Raw genomic sequence first — 25,345 nt, 5'->3', positions numbered from 1 at the left:
AATCCAAATTTATATAAAGTAGCGAATAGAAATTTCCAATTTACTCTGTCAAATGCTTTCTCTGCATCAAAAGAAACAACTGTAGTTTCCAGGTTATGAATAGTGGCATAGTCTATTACATTAAGTAGCCAGGTGTGTATTGTTGGTGGAGTGCCTGCCCTTAACAAATCCTGTTTGGTCGGAGTGTATTATACCAGGTGTGACCTTTATTATTCGGCATATGTAAGAGAGCTTCCTGTTCATCATCTAACCTTGGCAAATCTATATTGTTCAGAAATGCATCCATGTTAGAGCTAGATGGATCGATTTGTGATTTATATAAGTTTTTATAATATTCTCTACAGGCCATGAAAACTGCAGTCATTAAGTCAATCTTAAAAAAATGAGCACTTATAGGCCCATCTCAAATCTCCTATTTTTAAATAAAATCATTGAAAAAGCTGTTTTTCAACAGCTTAGTGCTTTCTTGGCACTAAATAACTGTTTTGATGTCTTGCAGTCAGGTTTTCGACCACACCACAGCACTGAGATGGCTCTTGTTAAGGTCTTCAATGATATCCATTTAAACATTGTGACAGTGGCAGAATTTCAGTCTTAGTATTATTGGATCTCAGTGCTGCATTCGACACAGTTGACCACAACATATTACTAGACAGACTTGAAAACTGGGTTGGACTTTCTGGCACAGTACTAAACTGGTTTGAATCCTACTTAAAGGACAGGGACTACTTTGTGTCTATAGGTAATCACACATCTGAGCTGACAAAAATGACATGTGGAGTTCCCCAAGGCTCCATTCTGGGACCTCTTTTGTTTAACATTTACATGCTTCCACTGGCTCAGATTATGAAAACCAACAAAATATGTTACCATAATTATGCAGATGACACACAGATTTACATAACCATTTCACCAGGGGACTACGATCCCATACAGGTGCTGAGTAACTGTACTGAGCAGGTCAAAGACTGGATGTGCCAGAATTTTCTTCAATTAAACAAGGATAAAACTGGAGTTAGGGAGGAACGATTGAAAGTCAGTGCTCGACTTCAATCTCTAATGTTAAGAACCACAAATCAAGCCAGAAATCTTGGTGTAGTCATGGACTCAGACCTGAATTTGAGGAGCCACATTAAGACAATTACAAATTCAGCCTACTATCACCTGAAGAATATATCAAGGATTAAAGGACTTATGTCTCAGCAAGACCTGGAAAAACATATCCATGCATATATCTTCAGTCGACTCGACTACTGTAACGGTGTCTTTACAGGCTCCCTAAGAAATCCATCAGACAGCTGCAGCTGATTCAGAACGCAGCTGCTCGAGTCCTCACTAAGACCAAAAAGGTGGATCACATCACTCCAGTTCTGAGGTCTTTACATTGGCTTCCTGTATGTCAAAAAATTGATTTCAAAATCCTGCTGTTAGTTTATAAAGCACTAAATGGTTTAGGGCCAAAATACATTTCTGAACTTCTGCTTCGTTATGAATCATTCAGACCTCTCAGGTCGTCTGGGGCAGGTCTGCTTTCTGTCCCCAGAGTCACAACTAAACAAGGAGAAGCAGCGTTCAGTTATTATGCTCCGTATATTTGGAACAAACTCCCAGATAACTGCAGGTCTGCTGAAACTGTCAGTTCTTTTAAATTAAGACTGAAGACTTTTCTTTTTACCCCTGCCTTTAACTAGTAGATTGATAACTTACACTGCACTGTATCTTTTACTGTCCTTTTAGATTTTAACACTATTTAAAAAGCTTAGAGTAAGTGTGCTCCGATCGATCGGTCACCGATCATAATCGACCGATAATGGATTTAACTAGTTTGATCAGTGGTCACTAAAAAGGCAGATAAGAAAAGCCGATCAGATGATGCAGTACTTGCCAGACAAATTTTCAACAGCAGCTAAAATGTTTCACTACGCTGTGTGAGCGGTTTTCAAAGCTAGCTAGCACCAAAGTCCATCTCAGACAAGAAGAGATTAATGTGTCCACATAATCATTTACAATTAGAGTTGAGCAGCAATCAGACAAGTGGAGTAACATGCACAAGAGCGATCATGTTAAACTGTCGCAGCTGTGCTCATCTCACTCACACGCCACCTGCAACCGGAGTTTTACAGACTCAGCGCATCAGGCAGAGAGAGACTGATCCTTCAGTGTGAGTTTCCTGATGCAAAGAGCGGTGCCACTCAATCAGCTGACTGCCTCTCTCTGTTTTCGTAACAAAAACGGAGACCTTTTGCTACGTTTCCGCCTCCCGTCCAGATTAAAACGGTGAATCAGAAGATGTTTGTTTGAAAACGCTGCTGATCTGATGGACAAAACAGAGGACTTTATAAAACAAAAACACACTCAGATTTGGCTTTGTGAGTCGCTTGCAGATGCTTTAGAGTTTTAGTTTTGGTATTTTTATTAAAATATAAGTACTGTGTAAATAACACTTAACAGTTAGCCTAGCCTACTGTGCATGTCACTGTATTTACTTTGCGACAACTCCCAGTCTGTTTTCACTTAACCCTCAGTTGCTCCAGAGGTGTGCGACCTCTGACATGTCTAGCAATTGTAATTCGCTTTTGATAAAAGCGTCAGCTACGTAAATGTATCGGCTAAATGTTTTTAAAATGAGCGATGCAGATTATTGTAAAAATGTGTAAAATCTGTGCCGATAATCGGCCAGGCCCATTATTGGTCGACCCCTGGCCATGACTGCTTGTGTAAGACTACTCACGAAGAAGAAGCATTCATGCGAGAAGGGAAAAGCAACGAAAAAAGATTTGTACGCTATTTCATCACAAAATAAACTTTTGAGGCGAGAAATCAACTGTGTAGAACTTCGCAGTTTTGCTAAAGTTGATGGAAAATCCAAAATGTGAGGTCTTCTCAATGTTTTTGGGGTTGAGAAGGTCCACAAGGGCCCACGAGGTTAGTCGTGCCAGCCGTCTGGCCAGTCACGCCCACAGAGCGCCCCGGTCCCAGTTACTCAGACCGCTGCAGCAGATCCACTCTTATTCTGTCGTTACAGTCTGAGTAAATCAAGAAACATCTGGCTCGTGATGCAGCCTACAGAACATTCTCCACTTATAAAACTTATAAAATATACTTTGAAAAAAATAAACTACAGAAGAAGTATGATGCAGGAATTATTCTAAATAGATATTACATTGTTAGTGTACAGTTGTGGTTAAAGAACTTGCCTTTATTGTGTTTTTATTTGATAAAGTTCCAAAGCCTAAAATCTTTGTTTTAAAGTTAAACCTACTTGGCAATAAATCAGATTGTGAGCTTATTGTTTTGGGTGATGAAGCCTCTCCACAGTTCTTTGCATTCTTGGTCTTGAGGTCTCAGGGATGATGGTGGCAGAAAGAGAACGCTCTTTTTCAGGAGTCTCGAGAAGCTGCAGTATTTGTCTGCTTTATTTGTAATATTTGGAAAATAGAGGCCTAGTGCTTGCACTAACTTTGAATACAGTCTCTTCAACATATACTTTACTTGGGGCACTACTGCAGATTTCACTTACTAACGTACTAGTTTCGGTTTTGATCCACATTACCTACAATAACCTACTGTCAGTACAAATACGATAAACACAGCTACAGAGCCCACCGGCCGCCGCCACAGTCGCACTGTCTTAATGAGAGCTCAACAGTCCGGGGAGCAGGTGTGTGAAGAAGGTTTGAATGCAGGACTTTTACTCGCAGTGGAGTATTTTCACAGAGTGGTATTAGTACTTTTACTGCAGTAAAGGCAGTTTACAGTGAGAATAAGCAGTAAAGTGCACAAACCTGCTTCAGGCTTGAAAACAGCGTCCAGTAGTTTGCGTTGTCCACAAAGTTCCTCCTCGTTCTCCACTTTAGACATTTTTACTGATTCACAGCAGCTTTTCCTCCAGACTGTTTCCAGCTAGCAAGCTAAGCTAACTGCATTAGCTTCGTAGGACACCGGGAGATAATTCAGATGTTAAACATGTTCAGATAAAGGGAACAGCACAGAGTCTATTCAGACAGCTCTATCTGGACATTTGGGCTCCGTGAAAAATACAGTTTGGTCTCTATGGAAGCTGCTCCGACTGTGAGGCCGAGCTCCGGCTCCGGCTACTTCCTGCTAACAAGCTAACTTCCTTTAGCATTCTTGGCTAACAGGAGATGAGTCTGAGGTGAAACATCCCGAAAGTTTAAACAGAGTCCACTTAAACACGTTGATCCTCACATGCAGGCTCTGCTGCTGAACTCCGGCTGCATCTCACGGTAACGGAAAAGTTAGCATGTTGGCCACCGGAAGTACACTTGCTTCCGGTACCTCTTCTGTGCTGATTTTCAAAATAAACTACTGTTCCTAATCTCTTTGCTTTTGATATCACTTGAATACAGTCAACTTCAACAGCCGCGACCCCCAAGATGAACTGAAGGAACAGCTTACAAACATTGTTTTTTATAGGTATTTGTGTATTGGGATTTTTGCACGGTCTCCTCCTCTTTCTATGACTGATCTCATCTTTCTAGAAGGTTCGTGGGATTTCTTGTCTATGTGTTGACCAGCCTGCAAATCAGCCACCCAAACAAGCAGTGGAGGGTCAGCAGACTACGCAACATGAGAAAACGGCAGGCACTCTATTGAGTAACCATGGCAACGGCTTCTATGTGCTACACAGCTGTAGCCAATTTAACTTATATTAAAATTATAGGCTCCATGTAGTTTTACTTCATGTAGTTTTGCGGGGATGCACTGCCATGCGAATTCCCTCCTGTTGATGTCCTATTTAGTTAAACAGTAATAGATTCTGGAAACTCACAAAAAGTGAGGATCAGTCTCTCTTCAAATGATTTGTGCTGCGCGTCGCATACAATAAGATAAAGACAATTCAACTTTGGCGGCGGGCGTGTGTGTGAGGCGACCACTTCACCTCACTCTGTTTAAGAACGTATGCATCAAAATTAGCATCCAGTATGGAAGTTTTCCTGGGACTTTATTCAAATTATCTTGCACATTTGAAAATGAAAATGTAATTCCACAATAGCATTTAAATGTTTCATATATACATATGTGTTATTTAAGTAAAAATTAAAATGCAATGATCCAATTTTCTTGTTCACATACTTGCGTGGGCTTTCCAGGACCATATTAAAATGAAAATGAGAACAGCATTTGACATTTTCAAAGACTTAATCTGCTCAATAGCGGACTTTACTCAAATTTTACATTTACATTGCAAGCAGCTTTCCAAGGGATACAATGCAAATGAAACTCTCTGTCACTCATCAAGGCGCGTCTTCAGTTAAGACATCACTTCCTCTTCAGTTAGAAAGCAATTTCACATTCTCAGGGTTCAATAGTTACCATTACACAACACAAGGCTGTAACTTTACAACCAAATGAAACCTTTCGACCGAACAGCTCAAAGATGGAGCTCCCGACTTTTCTGTTGCTTTTCTGTTTATTTTTAACACCCAGGAAAACTTCCATAACGTATGTTTCTCAATGCATAAAACATAAGACATAGCCTAATGCATATAGTAATAGAAAGAAACAAAATTACTCAACAGATCCAATTTAAAAATAACTTTGTTCCTATGTTCTTCCACACATGCCGGTGTTGCAGGAAAGAAATTTGCATTCAGAATAAACAAACATGGAGGAGAGTGAAGTTTACTCTGGGTAATACTGAACAGGAGGACTCGGACCATGCAAAAAAAGCTCACGCGTAAGAGGGAAGTCTGTTGTATGGACGAGCCACACAACACTATTATAGGAGTTCCAGCCATGATGTGTGCGTCAGGTAACGTTTCATGACTTGCCCACAGACATTCAGCTAACATTTCAGTTCACCTAGACATGCTGTTGTTGTGATGTTATATGTGTATATGTTGATACATGAAGAGTATGGTGTTTATTTTTGGTCGTAAGTTGTGAGCATGTAAAACATGCTCACAAGGAAATTATGTTACTCCACACATGCAAAAATTAACCTTTCCACGAGCTTCCACGACTTTTCTTGTGTCATCAGTGGAATTATTGGACATTCTGGTCAAGGCTTCACTTTCCGCTGTTATGCGGTGAGACGCCGGAGGAGGTCCAATACCCTGGTGCAGCGCAGAGTCATTATTTGAGAACTGGTGTTGTAGTCTCTCTGCGTACAGCTGTTTAGCATCTTGCTAAACCTGTACTTTGACTCCTTAAACCTGGCCCTGTCGCCATCCTAAACTTCCTTTTCCAACCTCAGCTGTCGACTACACCGAACTACCGGGAATATTTCTCTCCAACATGTGCTCACTGTGCAATAAAATGGACGAACTTCGGCTACTGGTGGGGAAAAACAGACTTTTATTCATCTTCTGTTATGTGCTTCACAGAGACGTGGCTGTGTGATCAATACCGGACTCCGCGCTGCAGCTGGCTGGCTTCCAGGTCTAGAGCGGACCGCGACATGGAACTCTCTGGCAAAACAAAAGGTGGAGGTGTTTTTACATTAACAATGGCCGGTGTAATGACGTGACAGTGATTCACTGTTCTCATGACCTGGAATATTTACTGATACACTGTAAACCGTTCTACTCCCCCCGTGAGTTTGCAGGCTACTTTCTGCTCGGTGTTTACATCGCACCGCAGGCCAACGTGCAGGAGGCACAGCGCACGCTGGCCGATCAGATACTGTGGGTAGAACGGACATTCCCGGACTCCTTAGTTATTGTTCCTGACTTTAACAAAGGAAACCTCAGCTAAGAACTCCCCAAATACAGACAGTTCATAAAGTGTCCAATCAGAGAGGAGAACACTTGGATCACTGCTACACCACATTTAGCAGTGCCTATCACGCCAAGCTCCACTGGGACACTCTGACCACGCCATAGTTTACTTGATTCCTGCATACAGACAAAAACAAAAAATCTGTAAATCTGTGGTGAGGACATCAAAGCAGTGGACCAGTGAAGCTGTGGAGAACCTCCAGGCATGCTTGGACTGCACTGACTGGGATGTTTTCAGGACTGCTACCAACAGTCTGGATGAGTATACAGAGGCTGTGACGTCCTACATCAGTTTCTGTGAAGACAGCTGCATTGCAACACGGACCAGGGTGACAAACCCTGATTCACAGCTAAACTCAGACAGCTGAGGTTGGAAAAGGAAGAGGCGTTTAGGAGTGGCGACCGGGCCAGATTTAAGGTTTAGCAAAATGCTAAACAGCTGTACTACAACACCAGTTCTCAAATAATGACTCTGCTTCTGTCTAGAGAGGATTCAGACAGATCACCAGCTACAAACCAAAATCCCCCAAACCATGAACGACTCACGCCTTGCCAACGAGTTGAACCAGTTTTACTGTCGCTTTGAAAGACAATGGGACAGACCTGACACCATCCCCCGTCACACCACTGATCGGCCACAGTCCACCATCTCATCCCCGTCTCTTACCATTCTGGAGAGGGACGTCAACAGACTGTTCAGGAGGCAGAAACCTCGCAAAGCAGCTGGGCCGGATTCTGTTTCTACATCCACCCTGAAGCACTGTACTGATCAGCTGTATCCGGTGTTCACAGACATTTTTAATCCTTCACTGGAGACATGCCATGTGCCAGCCTGCTTCAAAGTCTCCACCATCATCCCTGTCCCCAAAAAACCAAGGACCACTGGACTAAACGACTACAGACTACAGACCGCCCTGACCTCTGTGGTTATGAAGTCCTTGTGTTGTCCCACCTGAAATCCATTACAGACCCTCTTCCTGGACCCCCTGCAGTTCGCCTACAGAGCCAACAGGTCTGTAGGTGATGCAGTAAACATGGTCCTTCACTACATCCTCCAAGACCTGGACTCCCCAGGAACCTACGCCAGGATCCTGTTTGTGGACTTCAGCTCTGCTTTTAACACCATCATCCTGGCCCTGCTGCAGGACAAGCTCTCCCAGCTGAGCGTGCCTGACTCCACCTGCAGGTGGATCACTGACTTCCTGACGGACAGGAAGCAGCACGTGAAGCTGGGAAAACATGTCTCTGATTCCAGGACCATCAGCACTGGTTCCCCTCAAGGCTGCGTTCTTTCCTCCCTTCTCTTCTCCCTGTACACCAACAGCTGCACCTCCAGTCACCAGTCTGTCAAGCTCCTGAAGTTTGCGGATGACACCACCCTCACTGGGCTCATCTCAGGTGAGGATGAGTCCGCCTACAGGTGGGAGATCGACCATCTGGTGACCTGGTGCAGCCAGAACAGTCTGGAGCTCAACGCTCAGAATACTGTGGAGATGGTCATGGACTTCAGAAAGAGCCCAGCCCCACCCTCCCCCATCATCCTGTGTGACTCCCCCGTCACCACTGTGGACTCCTTCTGCTTCCTGGGCACCATCACCTCCCAGGACCTCAGGTGGGAGCTGAACATCACCTCCCTCACCAAGAGGGCCCAGCAGAGGATCTACTTCCTGCGGCAGCTGAAGAAGCTCAGCCTGCCAAAGACAATGATGGTGCACTTCTACACCACCATCACTGAGCCCATCCTCACCTCCTCCATCACCATCTGGTACGCTGCTGCCACTGCCAGGGACAAGGGCAGGCTGCAGCGCATCATTCGCTCTGCAGAGAAGTTGATGCAATCTTCCTTCTCTTCTGGACCTGTACGCCTCCAGGACTCTGAGGCGAGCAGGAAAGATTGCAGCTGACTCCTCCCACCCCGGGCACAAACTGTTTCAGACTCTCCCCTCTGGCAGAAGGCGGCAGTCCATCAGGACCAAAACCTCTTGCCACAAGAACAGTTTCTTTCCGATGGCAGTGGGCTTCCTCAACAGGGCCCCGGGTCCCCACTGTCAGTGACTCTCATGCCCCTCTCCCCAAAATCACCCACACTCATATACTCTCCTGACCCCACACTTTACAACAACGCTCAACTGTGCTTTATACTCATGTTGCCAACTTCTGCACATACTTGTCAGCATTTTATTATAGTATTAGTGTACCTGTTTATATTTTTTGTATACTTGTACATTTTTTTTGATCTCCTTACTTTTTATATATTTATATTACTATTTATGTTATGTGTACTGTAAGCACCAATTCATACCAAGGCAAATTCCTCGTATGTGAAAATGTACGTGGGAGTCACGGGTGTCACGGGGCAGCCGATAGTTTTGAAAACACACAAACAAACAAAAAGTTCTGAAAACATCATGATTTATCATTGTCAGGTCTCTTGGGGAAAACCGCAAGCAAGATATATTGTTATATAATTAAGTTTCTTATAAAAACTGATTTGGTTAAAATTATTTTTGTTTTGTTTATTTATTTTGCTGCTTAGTCTCTCGTTCCACATTCCAGTCCAGTTGGTGACGGTAATGCACCATTAAACTGGTTTGCCCACCGCCAATAAACACAAAAGAAGAAGTTTCAGCGCTGTATCCCTTTCATTTTTGTTGTGTCCGACCAACCTATGCTCGCTGGTAAGTTGATGAAATGACAGCCTTTTTAGACATTTTAACCTTTAACCTTTTTAATCTTTTGAATTTAGTCAATAGTGGTATTTTATGTAGCCAGCTTTAGTTCATGTTTATTGGAAGATATTAACTAATTTAATCAGATTCTAAGTGCAGCTAGCTAACCTGAGAACGTTACTATGAACGGTAACATTAGCTATGTAAATAGACACATGACAAGCTTGTATCTAGCAAGGTTGTTCCTTGGTTAACGTTAATTCAGTCATTAACGTTGGACAGTGCATCGGCAGCACAAAAAGCAAGTAACGTTATAACTGCAGCAGATAGATAACAACTTCATATGTTTTCCTGTTGAGGAGGCCAGTTATCCCCAAAGGATCCAAATATCACCGAGTTATGTCCCTGTCAGAAACAGCTCTCCGTGTTGAATCAGTGCCTCTGAACAGCAAAAACTGAACATTTTAACCTTCATGAAGGTAGGATTATTGCAGGACTAATTTAAGAGTAAGCTAGTGGAGTGCAAATACCATATCCAGCCAACAATAACCAGGATAAACTTTCTTCCACATTGATCCAAATATGAATATCGTGACATGAGACATACAAATAATTTGAGCTACAGAGGCATTTACACATCCTTTCAGCTGTTGGTCTTACTGTGTTGAATGCTCTTAGTGGCCTTAATAGGTGCACCTTTACAATGTAATGCAGTTCAATACAACAGCATATAGCATAAATGTGTACATTTAATTAAATGTTTAATACTGAGGTTAAAATTAAAGGGTGTTTTACTGAACTACATTGTGTTGGATATGAGGTTTTTTTTTCGTCTTTCCTATTTACATACTGTACATTACAGGGCCAGAATATCAAAAAACTCCTCTAAATATAATGCAGCTCAGTACAACACCAACATCACCAATTATAAAACATGTGAGTGAATTAACACTTCTATGTATGTCTGTGTAAATAAATCCTGAACAGTACAGGCATCATAAAAGCAGATGGCTGAGCTGGTGTTTTTTTTTTTTAGTGTTTCCCATTAATTAACGAGGCCCGCCATAGTCTAATTTGCTCCGCCATAGTTTCAAAATGACATGTTTTACACATCTCATAATTACATTTCAGACCTCTAAAGTTGTGTTTTGCGCCACCGCTCCGCTATACTCTAAGCTTGCACACTTTGGCATTCGACTCGAGACAACCACTTTTATTCTCAGGTAACTACAGTAATGTTAACGGCCTGTTTCTGTCACTTGTTTCTTAGAAGGCGATTACATTTGGAGTGCACACGTATTAAAGCCTTCATGGTAAATCCATTGTAACGGCCCAGAGCGAGCTGACAGGCAGGTTAGAGACTTTATCTTGTCAGTTTGTCTCTTTACAAAGACAAGAGCTGCAGGATGAGAGTCCTGCCTGAAGAGAGGCTGTGAAGTCTTCATGTTACGCCGTACGAGAACCACATACAACATTATTTATCAAACTGGGTCGGACTGGATGAATTTAGCACGAGGATACACATGTGACAAGGCCCGGTTTTCAAAATAAGGTATCTAAACAGTATGGAAATAAAATTAATTGGATTAAATTCACTGAAAGTATAAACATATTACATGAGTCCATTAAAAGTAAAAAACAACAATAATAACATGTTAGAGAGTTAGAGAGTACTTATTCTATTTTCTATTCTTTGATTTAGGGTTTTTGGAAAAACATTATCACCATCATCACCATTTATAGCTCTACAATAGGTTTATGATCAAATAGTTTATTAGAGCACAACATTGTTTACAAGCGTATAAAAAATATTTCTTAGATACTGCACCAAATTAATGCATTTAACTTTAAAATGTACAAAGTTTTCTTCCGGGGCGCATACCCCCAGACACCCCGAGTGTCCGAGGCCCACCCACCATTTACATTTATTCACTAAGCTGATGCTAATAAAGCGACTTACAATTGCTATACATGTCAGAGGTCACGCCTCTGGAGCAACTAGGGGTTAAGTGTCAGGGACACAATGGTGGATGGGTCATAATGGGGGATTGAACCCGGGTATCTCACACCAAAGACATAGTCTTATCCATTGCGCCATCACCACCCCTCATAGTCTCTTAAAATCCACTGTATTACATTAGATTGTATAGGTGTACCTAATAAAGTGACCACTGCAGACACAAGTCAAGGTTTTCACTGCTGCTACTCTGGGATGTGTGGTTGTGTGTGGTCACCCCATAGACTGTATGGGTCACCCAAACCAGTGGGCTAGCCTGCCACCAAAACTACAACTAATCTCAACAGTGATGACCAACAAAAGCTTACTTTATAATCTGAGGAAAGTCTACACATTTAAATCTTGTAGGTTGAAATGCAGCCTAAAAGTGTGCAGACTTTTTTACTTTACCTTGCAGCGATTGATTTGGCTTTTTACCTGGATATGTGCACACTTGATTCTTCTTCTGGTATTATTTGGTCATTAAATTCAAAGAATTTGCAACAAAGTAGTAGTACTAAATATGATCATATTATTAAGGTGTAAAGGAACTTGTCTTACAACTTTTAGTCCACTGAAATAACATGAACTAAAGTTTATAGTTACATAATATCGAATTCTTTACTGGGGTTCAGAACCAAATAACCGAAATCATGCCAATGTCCAGATACAACTGGACCCAACTGTGTACTCCTGTAATCTCAACCTTATGAAATTATTTGGGAAACATTGGCTTTCCATGTATAATATTATATATATATATATATATATTTTTTTTTTTTAAATCATTGTCTTAAATGTATTAACCTTGTATTAACACAGTTTCATCTTTCTTCTCCCTGTTCTTTCCAGCAGCACCAGGCTCGTGTCTCCTCAAGACCTGGTCTCATCTGGGGCCTATGACCTGGTCTGCTTCTGACAGTGGAAAGTCCTCAACAAAAACAACCTCACTTACCTCAACCTCCCTGTAGATAATACATAATAAAGTGTCTTGTTGAATGCAATTGGTTGCCTTATATATATGCCATATTTTGTACTACTGACCAAACTTCTCTCTTGACTTAAACTGAGCAGCTTCAGTTATTTATTGATATTCACTTGTTGGGGATCTTTATGTGAATGTGTCTTTACACAACATTAAATTAGGACGTGATATACAGTAGACATATATTTATTTATTCTGCATGTACAGTACATTCTATGCATGTATTTGTGTTCTGAGTATAGTTTAGCCTGTGTTTCGGGAAGGATAAAGGGGTAACGTTACAATAGCCATTTTAAAATAAATTATATGGATTGTATTTAGGAACAGAGTAATTCACTCAGTAGCCTAACCATCTCTGCAGTTGCATTTCAACAGATAACACTGTTAATGCTGTCTACTGACCAAAATAAACGGCATAAAGAGTTACAGTTGGAAATTCCAATGTCATTGAATTGACAAAATGTTTCATTTTCGGGTTGCAAGATTTTAGTTACTTCGCGCAGCCCTATGTGAGAGTGTAGGGAAAAGAGAACTGAAGGGAAAAGCAAGGTGAGGTATTTTAAAAAAGCTTCTCTCCTGTGTGGGTTCTCATGTGTCTGGACAAATTGCCTCTGATACGGAAACTTGTTTTACAAACTGAGCATGTGAAAGGTTTTTCTCCAGTATGAACTCTTAAGTGTAAGGTCAAGGATGAGTTTTGTGCGAATCTTCTACCACAGACAGAACAACTGAAGGGTTTTTCTCCAGTATGAACTCTTACGTGTAAGGTCAAGGATGACTTTTTTGCAAATCTTCTACCACAGACAGAACAACTGAAGGGTTTCTCTCCTGTGTGGACTCTCATGTGTTGGGACAAAGTGCTTCTGTTACCGAAACTTGTTTTACAAACTGAGCAGCTGAAAGGTTTTTCTCCTGTATGAACTCTTAAGTGTCGGGTCAAATTTGAGTTTTGTGGGAATCTTTTACCACAGAAGGAACAAATGAAGGGTTTCTCCACTGTGTGAAATCTCACATGATTCACAAACATTACCCTGCATTTAAACGTTTTTTTACAAACAGAGCAGCTGAAACATTTTCCTTCTGAATGAAGTACCATATGAGTCATTAAGGACTTCTTCCAGAGGAATCTTCTACCACAGATTGAGCAACTAAATAGTTTCTCTCCTGTTTGGATTCCATTATTTTCCTGCAAATGTCCCTTGTGGTCAAAGCTTGTAGCACATTCAGCTTGTTTCCTGATATCCTCCCAATCAAAACTGTCATCAGACTCCGGTTCAGAGGAGTTTGAAATCCTGTCATGAGGAGCTGGAATTAAATGTCTAGCTGGATCAGAGTTCCTGGCTGGTTCTGGTCCTCCACAGTCCTCTCCATCAGCTTCTGTTTTCATCTCATCACTTAGTCTTTGATGAAGCTGTGAGGACTGAGGTTTCTCTTCATTGTCTTCCTCACTCTTCACAGGGACAGGAGTGAATGTGACCTTGGTGATATCAGCCTCCTCCAACTCTCGAAGCTGCTCTCCCCCAAGACTAGTCCACAGCTCCTCCTTTTCTTCTTTAATGTGTCGAGGCTCTGGTGGGTTCTCCTGGTCCAGACTGGGCCTCCACTCATCTTTAATGTGTCGAGGCTCTGGTGGGTCCTCCTGGTCCAGACTGGGCCTCCACTCCTCTTTAATGTGTGGGGGCTCTGGTGGGTCTTCCTGGTCCAGACTGGGGCTCCACTCCTCCTTAATGTGCGGGGGCTCTGGTGGGTCCTCCTGGTCCAGACTGGGCCTCCACTCCTCTTTAATGTGTGGGGGCTCTGGTGGGTCCTCCTGGTCCAGACTGGGCTCCACTCCTCTTTAATGTGTGGGGGCTCTGGTTGGTCCTCCTGGTCCAGACTGGGACTCCACTCCTCTTTAATGTGTGGGGGCTCTGGTGGGTCCTCCTGGTCCAGACTGGGCCTCCACTCCTCTTTAATGTGTGGGGGCTCTGGTGGGTCCTCCTGGTCCAGACTGGGCCTCCACTCCTCTTTAATGTGTGGGGGCTCTGGTGGGTCCTCCTGGTCCAGACTGGAGCTCCACTCCTCTTTAATGTGTGGGGGCTCTGGTGGGTCCTCCTGGTCCAGACTGGGCCTCCACTCCTCTTTAATGTGTGGGGGCTCTGGTGGGTCCTCCTGGTCCAGACTGGGGCGCGACTCCTGCTGCTCAGGGGGAACTGCTGCTTTACTCACCAACAGCAGCTGGACGTCTGTGGAGAATAATGAAATACATACACATTTTAGAAAACTGTAACTTCCTGTTAACATTTAAAACTCTGACACCACTACTTTCTTAAATGTGTGGAGAAATGATAAATATTTTGTAAAATATATTTGAATGCAGGACTAGGCCTAGGGATTGTGATGATAAAGTTTGGATTTACATTACATTAGCCTATCACACAGTAGAAATAAATGCAACAATAACCATTCAGTCTGCAGTTTTTGGTTTGCACAACAAAATACACGCCCACGGTGTATATCTTATTTGTATTGACAGTAGGTTATTCTAGGTCAGGGTTATTCAATTAAAACTCAAAGAGGTCAAGTTAGAGAAAATTTCCCTAAGCAAAGGTCCAGAACATCATAACCACTAACTTGCATTTTCATTCAGTACAATAACATATAGTTGTATAAACATATGTTTTTAGTCAAACACTGACTGTCAAATAAAATATTTCAAAAATATTACTACTACTTTCAGTTTTCACATAAAACTGGAGGGATGATAATAAATAACTACCCTAAAAATAAATTCGATATTTAAATAAACTAAAGGCTGCATAATGAAATGCATGAGTTTTTAAAAAGGCATGTTAAAATAAGGTGCATAATTTCAGAAAAATTAAATAAGTGTAGCCTGAAGTGACTCAAGTGTAGTCTGAACCAATTTAATGATAAACACTCAACACATATGAACAATTGAACCGCTTTAATACCTCCTCTTCTCTTTCATTCCCTCTTATAAATCACTTCCCTACTTTCTCTTGTTCAGTGAGACACCTGAGCTCCAGCTTGTCCTGCCGGCTAGGATTGGATTTTCTGTTCCCCCAGCTCAGATTTGAGTTGATACTTTGCTCAAAAGATTTGTGCTTTGTCTCGTAGATGTACTTCACATTGCCGCTGTTAATAGTGACAGTCTGGGACAGGGGCGTTGCTAGACATAAAGCTGTACTGGGGCACAGACCACAATTTTCATATATTTTGATTGAAGTGTGCAATATGTGTTAGTATGTGCCTCACCAGCTTCCCTTGCTTAGCCCATTAATGTTGGCGCTGTCATGTCAGAACACACACAGCTATGGTACCACCCAAGAAAAACTTCTGCTATGGGGCCCTCCTACCTGACTTGTGAGCCATGTAAACAATTTCACTGCTGCACAGTCACACCTGACCCAGCATTGCTCTCACTACCACCTCTCCATTAAACAGTCTATCTCTGTAATAAGCCTGAATGGAAACCACTTCTAGAAAATACCACTGCTGATTTGAATGGACCCCTGCGCATTAACTCAATCCTCCATTATGGTCTTAGCTGCTCGTTTCTGATGCTGCCTGTGCTTTTACCAGCTGAGGCTGCCTAGCAGGCTAATTCCTTAAATATAGCATATCGATTTGAGCCTATTCTGTCTACTTAGCACTTAACGTACCAGTGTAGAAATAAAGATGACTGTATATCGCTTCAATAATTCAACTAGTAACAGGAACACTGGATCAGCTGCCAGCCGGCTCTAACAGCTGTACGCACTGTGTTGGTACTGTAATGAATAAATGTGGGCAGAGTCTCATCTCCTTGTTGACACTTGAACGGAAGGATTCTTGCAGTGATGACTGGTTAGCGAGCTGAGACTGAACTGTTTGCGTCCGTGGCTGTGGGTTTTGGCAAGTGGCTGTTTCCAACTTTTAGTGTTGCCGGCAGTGAGGATAGCAGACAGGGGGTCTGTTCTTGTGTTAGGAGGGGAGGCACGCGTCTCCTTTAGGTAGCGAGGGACCGGGATCTAGTAAGTACCTGTACTTTATGGACAGAAGCCGCCAATCCAAGCGAGGTGTCCGCAGCCGGGGTCTGAATCTGAACCATGATCTGAATGGAGCGTGTCTGTGTGCGCTTCCTGATCTACGGGAGATTCTTGTCGTCAGACCCGGGCAGATATATTTTAGGCTTACACAGTTCTGATGTTGTATGTTGTCTTGTCAATAGTTTTGTGTCTTAGTCTTCAAATGAGTTATCTTAAATACTTAAATAGATTTAAATTGATACCCATTAGAGGCGTCACGATGTCGAAGCGCGTAAACAAAGGTAGTGGCAGTTAAATCTTTAATAACCAACATTTATTACAGTACTAATAAAGTCTCAGTTCTCAGTGCAGAGCAGCACAATTCTCTGTTACCTGTTTAACAAACACCTGCACATGAATAATTACAGGTTACTGTATGTCCTGCTCACAGGATCATTTCTACTGGCACAATGCTGATATTATCTGCATTTAGATTTATTGCTTCTGATGTGAATTCGTTAGTGAATATCCCAGAATATGATCCTGGTGTCTTGAGATTTATTAGGCTAAATGTTTCAGGGAAATTGAAATGATGTGAAATGATGTAAAATGATGCAACGATGTTTTTTTAGCGTAGCGACTTTCATTCATACTTTCATCAGCTGATTTTACTCGCGGAGCCACCGGCTGCTCCATCAGATGCAGTAGGTGAGATGGCTGGATGTGCAGGCTTTTTTCCTTTGCTTGCTTCATTAGACTTTAGTGCAGTTTAGGGACTTGTCCGACTCCTAACTTGTTTACTATGTTTATGGTCTTCTATTTGGACTAAACTCAGGAATGATCAGCCTCACATGTGACTGAATAGAAATGATGGTAAATGATGTAAAACACATTTCTAGCTGACAGACTCTCCGACTCTCTCTGACTTTGTCTCCTTAAAAAAGTTCATGGGAGAAATAAAAGAAATAAAATTTTTTCTTAGAAATGAAGAAAGTCATATAGGCTGTCAGAGTTTGCAGTGAAACACTTGGGTTAAATGTTATGTCCTGATGCATCAGATCAGTCCGAACGGCTCCCCAGTAAGGGGGCGTGTTGGTCAATGGCTCAGAGCTCCTCAATCCTCGATTCTCGGATTCTCCATCAGCAGTACGTTTCATAAAGTCGCTGCGTTTAATAAACTCACCTGTGATTCAGGTTTCAAGTGCGCCGCATGTGGATATAAACTGAAACTTAACATTAGTGAGTGACATCTGCAGTGGTGCGTTCACTGACGCTCTGTAATGTAACATTTCCTCAGAGTCCATTAACATAACATCAAATAACATCTCTCTTTGTGCTTCTCTGCAAAATGCTAAAGTGGGGAGCCAAATATACTTTGGCAGGTGCTCATATACCTGGCCGGCCCGCCAAGTTAAGTATCTGTCAATTTAAAGTTAATTTAAAATTAGGGCAAGATGTAGGCCTCTATTCTGTCAATTTTATACCTTTGACCAATTTTATTAATATTTACAGTCAAAACTTTACTTGGACGGGCCGGCCAGGTATACGAGCACCTGCCAAAGTATATTTGGCCCGTTAACGGGCAGGACGATTGATTTTTCGACCTGTCACTCCATGCATGCCACACACCTCCTTGAAGCTAGGAGGCATCTCAAACTGAACATTTTTATCCACACCAAACACCAAGCACCTAAATAAACTTTTATCACAACATAAATCGCTCTCCTCAAATTGAAGGAGAGAAGAAGAGTTGCTTTGGGGGAGGCGGTCTTTATCGGCCTCTACTGGCTGGCCTGTTGGAGCTACACAGACATCCCGTATACCAATCGAATCGTCTGCTCAAGATGAAGTGAAAGAGCTTACAGCAGTAAGTACAGAAGGATGTTCTGTTCTCAACTTGTGTTGCGGGAGTGCGGCACAGGAATATTGATCAATTGTTTTCATCAATATTTCAGTGTTTTAGAAGCTTTATGTTGTTTGTCTGGAGAGAAAGTGTTTTGAAGAAAACTCCCAATAACATGTTTCACTGAACACACAAACAGTATATATATATATCTCAATCTTCAGTCAAGATGGCGCGGAGTATAGCTGCCTCGGTGTTTGGTGCGCTTTGTTTTGTTTTGTGAGTTAACTCAGTTTCGGCTGTGATTCCCGGAGCTCTTTCACCAGAGAAGAGCTCATGAACATCAAGGGAACTGGAATTTTTTTTTATCATTAACTGTAAACCATTTTACTCTCCCCGTGGTCGGTGTTTACATTCCTTAGCTTCTGACCTGTCAAAGGAGAGAATTATGCCTCTAGGCCAAATGGTTGAGGAGTTACTACTGATTTATTTTGGGTTTGTTATTTCAGGCGTTTTTTGCTGGAAATAGGTGGTTATAAAAGTGGTTAAACACGGCTTTATGAAACGTACTGCTGATGGAGAAAGTCAGCAGAGAAACATACAGGAAGAGAGACACACCGGCCGAAGGAAGGAAGGAAGGAAGGAAGGAAGGAAGGTTTGAATGCAGGACTTTTACTCGCAGTGGAGTATTTTCACAGAGTGGTATTAGTACTTTTACTGCAGTAAAGGCAGTTTACAGTGAGAATAAGCAGTAAAGTGTACAAACCTGCTTCAGGCTTGAAAACAGCGTCCAGTAGTTTGCGTTGTCCACAAAGTTCCTCCTCGTTCTCCACTTTAGACATTTTTACTGATTCACAGCAGCTTTTCCTCCAGACTGTTTCCAGCTAGCAAGCTAAGCTAACTGCATTAGCTTCGTAGGACAGCGGGAGATAATTCAGATGTTAAACTTGTTCAGATAAAGGGAACAGCACAGAGTCTATTCAGACAGCTCTATCTGGACATTTGGACATTGGGCTCCGTGAAAAATACAGTTTGGTCTCTATGGAAGCTGCTCCGACTGTGAGGCCGAGCTCCGGCTCCGGCTACTTCCTGCTAACAAGCTAACTTCCTTTAGCATTCTTGGCTAACAGGAGATGAGTCTGAGGTGAAACATCCCGAAAGTTTAAACAGAGTCCACTTAAACACGTTGATCCTCACATGCAGGCTCTGCTGCTGAACTCCGGCTGCATCTCACGGTAACGTGAAGGAAAAGTTAGCATGTTAGCCACCGGAAGTTCACTTGCTTCCGGTACCACGTCTTTGCTGATTTTCAAAATAAAATGGACCGACCTTTTATTTAGAGGGTCAATATCTTTGTTAAAAATTGACAATGGCAGAAAAATTCAGATCCTTTACTGAAGTAAACAGAGAAATACCACAAAGTAAAGTAAAAATTAAAATCAAGGGCAACTTGGATTAAAATACAAGAAGACGTTTCGTCCGTAATGGATTAACCTTCCTTGGAGAAGAGTAGAAAAAGCTTAATGTACAACACATTAACACAAACAACGTAAAAAATAATAATTATGATACTGTATAATAATATTCTAGTGTACACTCTCTGTGTGAGAGACCCAGGTTCAATTCCTCACTGTCACACATCCACCAACATGGCCCTGAGCAAGACACTTAGCCCTAGTTGCTCTTTGGCCTCTGACATATATAGCAGTTGTAAGTCATGAACATTTCTGGATCTCCTTCAGCCCGTTCTTCACAAATGTTACAATCCTATTTCAGTCACATGTTAAACTCATCATCAATTCCACCTCAAGAACATCTCCACACTTCGGCCTTCACTCTCATCCATTCCTTCGTCACCTCCCGCTTGGACTACTGCAGTGGTGTCCTGTATGGGGCATCCAGCAAGGTCCTGCACAGGTTGCAATATGTACAGAACTCGGCTGCCAGGGTTCTCACTCACACTTTGGCAGCACATCACCCCCATCCTCACTCACCTTCACTGGCTCCCGGTGAAATTCCAAGGGGACAAGGGTCTGCTCTCGGTCCGACTCCAGACAGCAAACTTTTGGGGACAGCCTTCAGCGTCGCAAGGCAAGTTTGTTTGTATAGCACATTTCAACAACAAGGCAATTCAAAGTGCTTAAACATAAAAGCAACACAGGGAAACTGAAAAAAAACCCCATTAAAATATAAGAAAATAAAAACAGGGTAAAACAGGGCAGTAAAAGTTACAGTGCAGTGTACAATCAGGGTTAAAAGAGCTCTTGTGTTGTCTTCGGGTCAAATCTGACCCGTTTACAAATGTTTTTGTATGAAAATATGGTTTTCTTTCATGAAATTACACCAAAATAACATGGATGCTTCCACACTACGCTCTAAACAAACCTATCGGCAGAATACGCTGTCATAGACGCTGATCCAGAGTCTCCCAAACATGCTCAATTGGTGAGATGTCCGGTGAGTATGCAGGCCATGCAAGAACTAGGAAGTTTTCAGCTTCCAGGAATTATGTACAAGTCCTTGCGACATGGGGCTGTGCATTATCATGCTGCAAGATGAGGTGATGGTTGTGGATGAATGGCACAACAATGGGCCTCAGGATCTCGTCATGGTAGATCTGTGCATTCAAAATGCCATAACACAAGCCCGCCCATACCATAACCCCACCGCCACCTTGGGCCACTTGATCCACAACGTTGACATCAGCAAACCGTTCACCCACACAACCCCATATACGCGGTCTGCCATCTGCCCTGTACAGTGAAAACCAGGATTCATCCATGAAGAACACCTCTCCAAATTGTCAGACACCATCTAATGTGAGCATTTCCCCACTCACGTCAGTTTCTACGACTAACTGCAGTGTGGGATGGCAGAGAAGGGCGCCCCCACTTGTCCCAGAGACGGCCCATAGAAAAGAACCCCCACTCAAGTCAGTTACGATGGCAAACTGCGGTCAGGTCGAGATCCCGAAAGAGGACGACGAGCCTGCAGATGAGCTTCCCTGAGATGGTTCCTGACAGTTTGTGCAGAAATACTTTGGTTATGCAAACCGATTGTTGCAGCAGCTGTCTGGGTGGCTGGTCTCAGATCTTGGAGCTGAAGATGCTGGATGTGGAGGTCCTGGGCTGGTTGGATGTACTGCCAAATTCTCTGAAATGCCTTTAGAGACGGTTTATGGTAGAGAAATTAACATTCAGTTGTAGTGGACCTAAATTTATTAGTTATGCATTTTAATAATTTATGAGAATTGATACCCAATTATGAATTATTCATAAAATCAGAATTTCCTCGTAAAGGGCACCACCGGAGTTGTTATAATCCTAGAGTCTCCGGACCTCTAGGTAGTTTTGAATAATTATACAATTATTACTAGTGATCAGTTAGTTAATAATCGCTCAATTATCTTAAATCAGTCAGTCAGTCTCATATCTAAAGGGTCAATTCTCTTGGCAGGAACTATAAATAGGCAACACACACAGCTCTTGATTATATTACAGTGAATTTATTCTCTAACTAAGGTGATAAAAAGATGGTTGGATACAGGGAACATAAACATTTGCTGAACAATGAGCCTGGAGGTTCGATTGTGGGAAGCATTTGACTCATACGGCATAGAAGAGCTACTGAAAGTAAACTAATGCTATAATTTAGGAGTTAAAATGGACGTCTGATCACAGGACGTGTGTTAAGTCTTACTGCTTGTCGACAGCCTGCTTTTGGCCTGTTGCACGGGTCCCACTCTAGCTGCCGATCCTGGCTTTTTGCTAGGGATTCCCCGGGGTTCTCCGTGTCCGATTGAAAACGCCTCCTCCGTCTGGCAATTCGGCTGTTTTCAGGTTTCCTTGGTTGTAGCTGGCGAGACCACGTGGCTTGGTCTGACCTCGGTGAAGTTGGCTTGACGAAAAAGGCTTAAAATGGAACTTGGTCGTTCCTGAATTAGTCCAGTGTAACTTAACGGACTGATAACTTTAACAAACAAAAGAAATAAAGAAAATAAAACAAACTGAAGGCAGATCGATGTCTCGGCACTTCAGGTGTGTAGCTTCAGGCGAACAAAAGGGCCTGTTTGTTTCACTGGCTGAGTCTGGGCGTGTTGCCTGGTGAGGCACGCCACGCGCGTGCCGAAGCGTCCAGAGGGCAGAGTGGAAGAGCGAGAAGAGGGAAGAGACTGGCGAGCAGGTCGCATGTCGCTCTTTTGTTGCCTGGGCCGTGGTTCCCCAGGGGGCGTCTCAGGTTTCCCCAGGGACTGCCTTTCTAAACTTAATGTCTAAAGAAAAGAAATCTATTTGCACGTTTTATAATCAAATATTTTCCACAATCGAACCTCAATGGTTGAACGGTTGTACTGTTCTAAGCATTTGGTAACAGGAAACAATTGTCACATTATTGGTCAGGATATTTGTACATTTAACGGCATTTCCTACGAGGGCATGTAACACTTACTTCGTCCACTTGGGGGAGCTCAGGTTACATGAGGAAAGCTTGGATTAAAATCAAAGATCGTCTCTCCTTAGGAACCGGGGAATATTGTTGATTCATCCTTAAATTCAAGCTGGCGATTAAGAGTATAGTAAAACATTTCTTTGTTATCATTTCTAAAGGGATTTTGTAAGAAAGTATTATGAACAAGCATTGATTACATTAGATGAAGGAGTGTCTTGCTGAAAATAAAAACACTGCACAAGTAACTTCTTTTCAGCACTAATATCAACAACAGATAGCAACAACAGTTAACATAACTACTCAAATAGAGGCAAACATATTCAGGTAACTAAAGATTTAATTAAATTTAATTAGATGCTTTGAGTATTTTGGAGACTGCAGTCCTTTGTCATCCAAAGTTCAGTGTCTGGAACATGTCACACTTAGGTGAGACAAGGAGTATCCTTTTGATGTGGTAATAAAACAAAGAATAAGGTCAGTTTCCACGGAAACATGTGTGGTGGGGTGAGTTTTGATAGGCTGTTCAGGGAGATGCCAATGGCTGGCTCGTGTCCCTTTGTCAGTTTAACAGTCAGGCCCCGCGTTATCAGCTTCGGAATCAAAAAGGTGCCAGTTTTATGGTCGGGCTAGCACTTAGAGAAAGGAACTTTGACCCCTCCCCATCTTCTCTGGGAGGAGAAAGGAATTTAGGGTAGCTCCACATTTATTCCATGAAAAATGCACAAATCCACACTGTTGTTCACTACACAGTTCACGGGCAACAGCTCTGGTGGACATTCCTGCAGTCAGCATGCCAACTGCACATTCCCTCAAAACCTGAAACATCTGTGGCGTTGTGCTGTGTGATGGAACATTTTGGAGTGGCCTTTTATTGTGGCCAGCCTAAGGCTCACCTGTGCAATCCCCATGCTGTCTGATCAGCACCTTGATCTGCCACACCTGTGAGGTGGATGGATTATCTCAGCAAAGGAGAAGTGCTCACTAACACAGATTTAGATAGATTTGTGAATACTATTTGAGAGAAATTTTGTTCAGCTCACAATGAATGTGAGCCTAAACAAAAGTGTTGCATTTATAATTTTCTTCAGTGTAAGTACATCTCTGTAAACGTACTCCTACCACTCCTTTGATATGCCTTTCACAACAACAAAAGTTGATAAATCTGAGCTTTTGAAGCTTTTTAGCCCTTTTAGTCTGAGACAACACGTTAAAGAGGCCTCCCTATCATGCTGTGTCAGAGGCTCTAGATATAATTTGGAACCCTGTTGAGGAGGAGAGAGACCAGGAGGAATCTGCAGAAGAAAAGGATTTTCTTTACTTGGGTCTGTTGATGCTCGCTGGTTCTAATCCAGTGAAGAAGCCACGGCCAGTTTATAGCATGCCCAGGCATACTTTCATATAAATTAAGATTTTTTGACCCTGACTTCCATAAAAAAAGTGTAAAACTAGTGGGAATGATTTGGAAAGAAGTTGGCTAAGAAGGTGTAACACAGAATTGAGTGATAATTTTTCATTATGCTTTATAAACAGAAAAACCTGACCGGGTCAATTTTGAGGACAAAAAGTCTGATTATTTGCTGCCATTAAAAATAATGAAATGGTTTCAAACCAGTATCCAGACTAAACTTTGACATATACAAGTCTGCGATAACCCATCAACATATAGTCCTCTGATCTTAACTGTTAGTCAAAAGAATTCATAATTTATGCTTTTTTTACCTTAGAAATTTGGTGTAGTTTCATATATACGAGACATATTGACCATGAATTCCACCAAGAAGTGTAAGAATAGTGGTAATGAGTTGGAATGAAGTTGGCTAAGAAGGTGTAACACAGAATTGGGTGATATGTTAAACTGGATGCTTTAAGAGCAGGCAAACCAGACCGGGTCAACTTTGACCTGGGATGACAAAAAGTGGTCGACGGGAAGAAAACACAAAGCAGGCTGAGAGTTTAGCAAATAATTGAGTAAACAATTATTTTTTTGTCTTTGAAAAGAGAATAAAAACAGAAGTACTCTTACCATAATCTACACTTTCTAGCTAGTCTGTACTCGGGTCCATAACAATATTTGGGTCCACAGAGTTTGGTTATGTCTGAGGCAGCTTATTAGCTGGAAACCCCAAAAACCCTCGGACACTACAGAGAAAGCAGGACATGTCTGTCCGCAGGCCACTTTGATCCAGTTACAGTCCTGTGCGTTTACAGGTGGACAGAGGCTCCTGCAAATCACTTGGGCGCGAGATTTAAGACCACTTCCTTCACTCTGTTCAAACTCACTCTCCTTCTCTTTTCACTCAATTACCTACTCATTTCTCACCGTGTAAATAGTGTTTACTGAAAATCTAAAAACAAAGAAAAAGAAAACAGGATGTTACAGTGCAGTGAAAGTTACTAATCTACTGCTTTAAAAAAAAAAGGTAAAAAAGTATTCAGTCTTAATTTAAAAGTACAGTTTCAGCAGACCTGCAGTTATGTCGGAGTTTATTCCAGATATACGGAGCATAATAACTGAACGCTGCTTCTCCTTGTTTAGTTTTGACTCTGGGGACAGAAAGCAGACCTGCCCCAGACGACCCGAGAGGTCTGGATGGTTCATAACAAAGCAGAAGATCAGAAATGTATTTTGGCCCTGAACCATTTAGTGCTTTAT

The 25,345-nt window shown here is 42.2% G+C and overlaps 1 protein-coding gene and 1 pseudogene across 1 annotated transcript in view; one reads left to right on the top strand and one right to left on the bottom strand.

Annotated features, from left to right (window-relative positions):
* Window positions 1-4,279, bottom strand: part of LOC119899948 (gastrula zinc finger protein XlCGF57.1-like) — an 80,657-nt gene extending 76,378 nt beyond the window's left edge. The window contains exon 1 of the mRNA XM_038714995.1: window positions 3,841-4,279. Within this exon, the coding sequence (XP_038570923.1) occupies window positions 3,841-3,861 (21 nt within the window). The 5' untranslated portion in view covers window positions 3,862-4,279. The remainder of the gene's footprint in view (window positions 1-3,840) is intronic.
* The window catches only part of LOC119887775, an 878,746-nt pseudogene that overhangs the window by 466,591 nt on the left and 386,810 nt on the right, over window positions 1-25,345 (top strand).

The sequence above is a fragment of the Micropterus salmoides genome, unplaced genomic scaffold (assembly GCF_014851395.1).
Source record: "Micropterus salmoides isolate LMB-PRFRI ecotype aquatic unplaced genomic scaffold, ASM1485139v1 Ms_hic_scaffold_1, whole genome shotgun sequence".
Taxonomy (NCBI): domain Eukaryota; kingdom Metazoa; phylum Chordata; class Actinopteri; order Centrarchiformes; family Centrarchidae; genus Micropterus; species Micropterus salmoides.
Note: the sequence above shows the minus strand (reverse complement) of the source record. Positions and strands in the feature narration are given on the sequence as shown.